At 42.2% G+C, this 8,865-nt stretch overlaps 1 protein-coding gene across 1 annotated transcript; it reads right to left on the minus strand.

The window, feature by feature from the left end:
- Window positions 1–2,631: 2,631 nt before the first annotated feature.
- On the minus strand, window positions 2,632–8,550 carry LOC100621695 (beta-defensin 36-like). Its single transcript, XM_085003488.1, has 2 exons — window positions 8,412–8,550; window positions 2,632–2,873 (listed from the first exon to the last, which is right to left on the minus strand). Exons 1-2 carry the CDS (start codon window positions 8,467–8,469, stop codon window positions 2,728–2,730), a joined length of 204 nt encoding a protein of 67 aa, XP_084859614.1. The 5' UTR covers window positions 8,470–8,550; the 3' UTR covers window positions 2,632–2,727.
- Window positions 8,551–8,865: the final 315 nt, after the last annotated feature.

The following is an 8,865-nucleotide window of genomic DNA, read 5'->3' on the forward strand; positions in this document are numbered from 1 at the left end:
ATGCCACAGCAGCAGCAAAGCAAGATCTGAGCCATGTCTGCAACCTACACCACAGCTCACGGCAACACCGATCCTTAACCTACTGAACAAGGCCAGGGATCGAACCCATGTCCTCATGGATGCTATTGAGATTTGTTTCTGCTGAGTTACGATGGGAACTTCAAACAAATTGAATCTTGATTGAGCCTATGCTACATGTAGGGTCCTCTACTGAGCACCAGAAATACAGAGCAGTATAAGATACTGTCCCCTGATATCCAAACACATTAGGATAAACTAGGTTATGATGCAGTAGCCAAAAGAAAGGTTTAATTTTGGAGTTCCTGTCGTGGCTCAGTGGTTAATGAATCCAACTAGGAACTATGAGGTTGTGGGTTTGATTCCTGGCCTCAATCAGTGGGTTAAGGATCCAGCATTGCCATGAGCTGTGGTGTAGGTTGCAGACATGGCTTGGATCCCGTGTTGCTGTGGCGCTGGTGTAGGCTGGAGGCTACAGCTCCGATTGAACCCCTAGCCTGGGAACCTTCATATGCTGTGGGTGTGGCCCTAGAAAAGACAAAAAAAAAGATTTAAAAAAGACATTTCACTCATGCTGCATATCCGTGGCAGGTTTGCTAGTGACATTTCTCCATATCTTCTCACTGTGGAACCCAGACTGATTGAATAGTCACTCGATTGTTGCTAATCACCATAGCAGAGAGAAAGCTCTGGAGCACTCTGGGCTGGCTGTAACGTGTCCGGAACTTGGAGTCATGTGTAGTTCATAACTCACTGCCTACAGCAGTGACATGGGTACATGCAACCACAAGAGGGCCAGGCAGTGAGTCCTAGAATGCAGAAAGCCAGAAATATTTAATGAAGAGCTTTGATGCCCTTCAAATATATCCTCACAGTGGTCAAGCAGAATGGCCATGTGACTAAAAACAATACAACGTAAGCTGCAATGAGTCATAAGCTGCAATGAGTCAAAACCAAAAAATATATTATAGTAGAACGGACCATGGGGACCATCAACGAAGGGCGGGATGGTTAGGGAAGGCTTCAGGAAGTTCCCTCTCCAAGTCTTGAAGGAAGATAGATTTCAGAGAAATGGTGAAGAGGAGGGCATGAGAGGTGGGGAGTCATGTAAAGAGAGGAGTGTTGGCTTGTAAGGCATTTAGAGACAAGAAAATACCACAGGGCTACAGCCGGGAGTTCATGCACCATATAATGTTGGAGAATTGCATAGTGATAAGATTTTTAAAGTTCTTGAGTGCATGCTAAGATACTTAGACTGAGTTCTTCAGTTAATATCAGGGAATTGAGAGGCTTAGGGATCTGGTCCCTTCCTTCTCAATTCCCACTTTAACCTAAGCAGATTCATTTTGATCTGCCGGACATATTGAATTCCATCTAAGTTTTTGTTTTTGAAAAGTTTTCTGCTAGTTGCCAAGAGAAAACATCTTAAAAGTACTCATCAAAAATTACAGACCAGGGAGTTCCCGTCAGCCATTAACAGAACAGACTAGTATCCATGAGGATGAAGGTTCGATCCCTGGCCTTGCTCAGTGGGTTAAGGATCCGGCATTGCCGTGAGCTATGGTGTAGACTGCAGACATGGCTCAGATCCTGCTTTGCTGTTGCTGTGGCATAGGCCAGAAGCTACAGCTCCAATTAGACCCCTAGCCTGGGAACCTCCATATGCCACAGGTATGGCCCTAAAAAGACATAAAATAAAATATAGGCCAGGGATTCCCATTGTGGCTTAGTGATAATGAACCCAACTAGTATCCATGAGAATGTGTATTCAATCCCTGGCCCCGCTCAGTGGGTTAAGGATCCAGGTATGCTGTGAGCCATGGTGTATGTCACAGATGTGGCTCAGATCTGGCACTGCTATGGCTGTGGCATAGGCCAGCAGCTGCAGCTGCGATTCAACCCTCAGCCTGGGAATTTCCATATGCCTCAGGTGCAGCCCTAAAGAGCAAGAAATAATATACCTTGGAATAAACTTTACTAAGAGCTACACTCTGAAAACTGTAAAACACTGATGAAGGAAACTGAAGATCATACAAAGAAATGGGAAGATACCCTGGGTTCACGGATTGGAAGAAATAAAAAATCTTTTAAATCATGTGGATGTATAACTTTGATGAAAATTTAAATTAAATATCAAAAAGAGAGAAGCAATGGAGTAAGAATGAGGCCTGGGGAGTCACACAATTTCCTGCCGAACTCTTCAGCTTCTGTAACAATCCCAGAAAATAGGACCCCGTTATAACGCTGTCTAGACCCAGCTTTTCATTTGAGAAATTCAAATAAATATAACATGCATTTGTATTTATATCAATAATTTCCAGGAGGCAAGGAGCTATTTGCAAGCCTATATGCAGGCTAGTATGTAATCCCAACACCACCTCATTAGTCATGTAAATGGCATTGCATAAATCACTTCAGCAGTCTGAGTTTCCCCATCCATAAAATAAAAATAATGACAATGCCTACATCTAAGTTTAGTTGAAAGGAATAGGCAAAGTAGTAGTTGTATATTTAGCACATAGTAGGTCCAGTTTCCTCTCCAATATACACATCCTTGCCCACTTCCTCTTCTACTGGAGTTTGATTGGATATACTTAGAGACAAACACAGAAGTCAGCCAAAATGTTTTAATAATAAAACTCAGGAATCTGCTGAGGTCAGACTTAGGGCAGGGTTATCTTCCGCTTTTGTGTCTTCATGCTTAAAGCACTAATTGACTTTTGGAAATAAATTTGGCTGGAACTTGGGCTTCACACAGCACAGTTTACCACTCACGCAGAAAACATAGACTTTTTCATTCTTGGAACATTTGTCACGGCAGGAGCCATGCAGATTCCAGCATTTTTCGGGGCTGCCTGATACAAAGAGAAAAGAAAGAAGGGAGTCAATATCAGTCCCGTGGGGAAATAGGTCTTGGCTTAAGAGGATTAGGAGGTTCCCCACCCAGGCAGAAAAGGGGGGTCGGGAACCACTGAAAATGGGGAGGGTCACCTCTAGATTAAGAGAGAGGTGATACAGTCTCACTTCCTTTCTGGACACCCCATTCCTATCCCAGCCCTTCTCGAATGTTCCTTTTCACAATTTTAGGGCATTACAATAGCCAGAAGCATGGACTGTTGGAACTGATAGAGCTGGATTTGAAATCTTCGTATACAAGAAGCCAACTGGGGAGTTCCCGTCGTGGCACAGTGGTTAACGAATCCGACTAGGAACCAGGAGGTTGAGGGTTCGATCCCTGGCCTGGCTCAGTGGGTTAAGGATCTGGCGTTGCCGTGAGCTGTGGTGTAGGTTGCAGATGCAGCTCGGATCTGGCATTGCTGTGGCTCTGGCATAGGCCGGTGGTTATAGCTCTGATTTGACCCCTAGCCTGGGAACCTCCATATGCTGCGGGACTGGCCCAAGAAACGGCAAAAAGACAAAATAAAAATAAAAAATAAAATAAAAAAGAAGATATAGCACCTGCTCAGGAAGTTGTCATGGAGATTAAAGGAAATAGTGTAGAAAAATACAAACATTGGAGTTGGTTGTAGCTGAGCTGACTAGTATCTGTGAGGATGCAAGCTTGATCCCTGGCCCCCTTCAGTGGGTTAAGGACTGGCCACAAACACAGCTCGGATCTAGCATTGCTGTGGCTGTGGTGAAGGCTGGCAGCTATAGCTCCATTTTGACCCCTAGCCTGGGAACTTCCATATGCTGCGGGTGCAGCCCTAAAAAAATAAAAATACAAATACAAACATTAAAGAAATTGATATGACATGACAAAACCTCAGAAAGAATTATAAATTGTACAAATCATTTCATAAGTAAAGATTACAGTAGAAGGAACATATCAAATAAATGTACAGATAATGACAAAAGAAATAAAGGGTGATAAAGAGATGTCAATCAAAAAGAAAGAAATAAAAAGGAATCAATATAAAGCTATAAATATACATGACAGACAAAAGAAATCCAATATACAAATAACAGGACCTATCAAAGAAGAAAGCAAAATTCAAGGAAACAGAACAAATATGGCAAACTAGGTTCAATAAATTTTCCTAAAATAGAAAAAGATTTGAAAACATGTACTGTAAGAGTATACAGCGTGTCTGAAAATATTGACCAAAGATAAGATATATTCTAGTAAAATTACTGGCCATCAAGGAAAAAAATACTGTTACATATTTAAGATATTCAAAGAAAGAAAATTTAAGCAAACAATGTTATATCCAGCAAAACTGATTTCCAAATACAAAGGACACGAACATACTGAAACTCATAAATTAGTGTTCCCATGAGCCCTTCCTAAAGAATCTAAGAGAGAAAGAGCTTTAGAAAACCAAACTGCCCGTCGTGGCGCAGTGGTTAACGAATCCGACTAGGAACCATGAGGTTGCGGGTTCGGTCCCTGCCCTTGCTCAGTGGGTTAACGATCCGGCGTTGCCGTGAGCTGTGGTGTAGGTTGCAGACGCGGCTCGGATCCCGCGTTGCTGTGGCTCTGGCGTAGGCCGGTGGCTACAGCTCCGATTTGACCCCTTGCCTGGGAACCTCCATGTGCCGCGGGAGCGGCCCAAGAAATAGCAACAACAAAAGACAAAAAAAAAAAAAAAGAAAAAGAAAACCAAACAAGAGGGGCACTGACACAGGACTAGTAATGAACATTAAATATCGTTATTCATAGAATTAAAATTAGCATTTATGTAATGGATACATGTTCTGACAATATATGTATAGTACAATATAAAAATGGAAAAATAGCGGTGAAAGCATATGCAGAAATGTTAATGAGTTTCAGTAATGATGTTATTCGGGTAGTATTCAACATTTACTGAAACTATTATAATATGATGAGAGACAAATCAGGTGAGTAATTATAGGATATTCTAATTCTGTCATCCTCTGACCTGGAGAGCCAGAATTCTAATTATAAGAAAAAAAATCAATTTCAACAGAAATGAATGGATAAACAAGATATGGTGTATATATAAATAATGGAATACTACTCAGCCATGAAAAAGAATGAAATTCTGTCATTTGCAACTACATGGAATGACTTGGAGAGTATTATGCTAAGTGAAATAAGAAATCTAAAAAATAAAAACAAACTGGTGAATATAACAAAAAAGAAACAGACTCACAAATATAGAGAATAAACTTGTGGTTACCAGTGGGAAGAGGGGTGAGGGGAGGGGGAAGATAGGGGTATGGGATTAAGAGGTTCAAACTACCATGTGTAAAATAAATAAGCTACAAAGTTGTATTGTACTGCACAGGGAATATAGCCAATAGTTTATAATAATTTTAAGTGGAATATACCTTTGAAAATGGTGAATCACTATGTTGTATACCCAAAACATATAATATTGAACATCAACTATACTTCAATTTTTTTAAAATACTAATGTGATAATAGAAATCAGTTTTGAATCTGTGATCTGAATTTGAATTGGAAGTACCAATATAAACCCACAAGTATTTCATTTTTAAATACGTGGACGGATAGATGGATTGATGAATGGATAGAAAGTTTTCCAATTCTAATCACTGAAAAAGCCTAGAAATATTGAACAACCAAGAGAAATTAATGTTCCTAGCACCCATACTATAGTCTTAAGGTACCATTTCCCACTAAAATAAGAGAAACAAAGCCCTTTTGATGATAGGATTTATTCCAGTTCTTGGCAAGAAATTGTAAGATGAGCCTAAGAATATTTTGTCATACTAGGAACCAAACTGAAGAGATTACCATTGGTCAAGAATATGAAAAGCTGTGCTTCAATAGAAATAATTACAATAGATTGGGATTGTGGCTTATTTGAACCATGAGTTCAAAATAATATTCACAAAAAATTAATTGCTCAACCTCAGAGGTAGACAGAAAAAGATTTCATTACCTTGCAAACAGATAAGCCAAGACAGGTTCAAACACTTGTCCTGCCTCTGCTCTCTGAACTCTCTAGACCCCAAGGTAAACAAATAGTAGTTGAAGGAAAGCATCTCTCTTATTAGTGGTTCAGCCAATAAATGAATGTGCTTCCCAACACATCTGCACAGCTCACCTCCTCACCTCCTTCAAATTTTTGTTCAAATGTCACCTTTTCCGTGAGGCACTCCTTTACGTTACTTTTTTTTTAACTGCTGCACCTGCAGCATATGGAAGTTCCCACGTCAGGGGTTGAATAGGAGCTGCAATGCCAGATCTTTAACCCACTGAGTGAGGCCAAGCATCAAACCCGCATCCTCACGGAGACTAAGTTGGGTCCTTAACCTGCTAGGCCACAGTGGGAACTCTTACATTCCTTTTTACATTCCTTTTTATTTATTTATTTATTTATTTTTTGTCTTTTTGTCTTTTGTTGTTGCTATTTCTTGGGCCGCTCCCACGGCATATGGAGGTTCCCAGGCTAGGGGTTGAATCCGAGCTGTAGCCACCGGCCTACGCCAGAGCCACAGCAACGCAGGATCCGAGCCGCGTCTGCAACCTACACCACAGCTCACGGCAACGCCGGATCGTTAACCCACTGAGCAAGGGCAGGGACCGAACCCGCAACCTCATGGTTCCTAGGCGGATTCGTTAACCACTGCGCCACGACGGGAACTCCTACATTCCTTTTTAAATTGCACCTCCACCTCCCCTGATACTTGCTCTTCCCTTCCTTGCTTACTCTGCTCATTGCCTCCACCGAGAGAATGTAAGCTCCAAGAGGACAGGGATGCTGGTTGGTTGGGTGGTTGGTTGTTTCACTGCTCTGCCTTTCACAATGCCTGACACACAGAATGCACTCAACCATTTTGAATAAATGAATTCTTTAAGTAATGACATAGCCACTGGCCCCTTAATCCAGCTACCATCATGGGAAGGAGAAGGGTAGGGGATAAATGGAGAAACACTGAAAAACTAAACATTCACCTAAAGCAGAATGAATTAATCTAAGAGACTGTTTCAACACAGAAAATATAGATATAATTATCTGCTAAGTTTCCTACGATCCCTGGGCCCTTTCCAACCTCCAACTTTCCCACCAACAAGATGTCAGTTTCTGGGAAAGTTCAGGTGAATTATAAAGATAGAGAGGCAACATTTGTTGCACACTGAAATTTCTGTGTAGTCAATGTTGACCCCTCAACCTAACATATTATTTCAAATTGAGAAGTGAGTTGAGTAAAATGGAACTCAGAGAAACCAATTGGCTTGCTGGGGTTCACAAAACTAATAAATGATGGAGTAGATTCTAACCCAGGTAGATGGTGTGTCATGTATGCGAAGCATACACAAGATGTGAGTCCAGAGAATTCTCAAGCAATCCCCACCCTATCCTGACCCTGTAGAAAAGTTAGAGAGATGTCTGGAGGGTGGTGGGGGTAGAAACTTTGGTCAGATGAGAAAGAGGGGGTGTGCTACCACCCTGGGCTGGGCAGGTTTGACAAGAGTCTGTCTCCACTTAATATGTTTCCATGGCTGCAGTACAGGGGGTGACACAGAGAGGCAAAAGTAATTATGAGATTCTGCCTTCCCAAGGCAGATGTGAATAGTGCAAAATCCGAGTGCTTTCAGGGGCATTGTGAGAAAAGGTCACTATTGCCTCTTTTCTTTCCTACTTCTCCTGCGCTCCCTTATTCCTCACAGATCAGACCAACTGCCCTTGACTCCTAGAGCTGACCAAAGAGAGGGGGGTTGGGAGCCCTGAGGGAAAAGTCGAGTTTACACTTGCTGCCCAAGATCTGGCACCTGCCACTCCTAAAGATGACGGTTTAGTTGCCAAGTCTCCTCCTGTGTGGGTTTAAAAAATAAAGAGGCTGGAGTTCCCGTCGTGGCGCAGTGGTTAACGAATCCGACTAGGAACCATGAGGTTGCGGGTTCGGTCCCTGCCCTTGCTCAGTGGGTTAATGATCTCGCGTTGCCGTGAGCTGTGGTGTAGGTCGCAGACGCGGCTCGGATCCCGCGTTGCTGTGGCTCTGGCGTAGGCCGGTGGCTACAGCTCCGATTCAACCCCTAGCCTGGGAACCTCCATATGCCGCGGGAGCGGCCCAAGAAATAGCAACAACAACAACAACAACAACAAAAGACAAAAAGACAATAAATAAATAAATAAATAAATAAATAAATAAATAAATAAATAAATAAAGAGGCTAACTTGCTGCACACCAAAATTTCAGTGTGTTTAATGCTGATCCTTCAACTTTATTTACTATTTCAAATGGATAAATAAGTAAATAGAAACTCAGAGGAGCCAAGAAATTTGCCAGGGATGTTACAGAGCTATTAAAGGGTGGGGCAGGATCTAACTCAGGATTTGGGGGCTTTTACTTCTTCCTGTTGCCACCTGCCAGCCCATCCTCCCAAGCCCTGGAATGCCCCCCAACAAAGACCCACTCTCCACCCCTCGATTCCCCTGAAAAGTGCAGGTTACCTGGAACAACCTGGGACAAGAGCAATAGTGCAGCCAAAGTTAGCAAAAAAGTCTTCATGACTTCAAGGAGCCCAAGGAGTAGTCTCAGTTCTAGAGAGGAGATACGCAAATGAAGAAGAGCCCTGGACTCTCTGCTCTCACTAATCAACTGGGACACATGTCATTTACAAGTGCTCTCAGCTTCCCACGGGTACAATTGGCCTTGGAACAGCCTGCCTCCCTCAGACTTCTCAGTTACTATCCCAACGCCCCTGCATCTACAGTTGGACCACATACCCCTGAAATGATATCTCTTATCCCTCCCTTTATCCACCCCCACATTTTTGGGGACAGCAGAGAGAAGTCATACAAGCCAGAGGGATTTTTTTTTAAATAGATGTAAGTCTTTGTTATAACTCAAATTAAAACCTTCCAAGATCCCATGTTACACATTGAAAAAAAAAAAAAGTATAGT

The sequence above is a fragment of the Sus scrofa genome, chromosome 17 (assembly GCF_054392235.1).
Source record: "Sus scrofa isolate SSC_HxYL_T2T_F1_AM1 chromosome 17, Sscrofa_HxYL_maternal_Yorkshire_Landrace_v2.0, whole genome shotgun sequence".
In the NCBI taxonomy this organism is placed as follows: Eukaryota; Metazoa; Chordata; class Mammalia; order Artiodactyla; family Suidae; genus Sus; species Sus scrofa.

What these genes read in the sequence shown, in the direction of transcription:
- LOC100621695 (XM_085003488.1), bottom strand. Translation starts at nt 8,469, where the DNA reads ATGAAGACTTTTTTGCTAACTTTGGCTGCACTATTGCTCTTGTCCCAG. An exon ending in CTTGTCCCAGGTTGTTCCAG is followed by an intron (nt 2,874 to 8,411) that starts GTAACCTGCACT and finishes TCTTTGTATCAG; the next exon opens with GCAGCCCCGAAAAATGCTGG.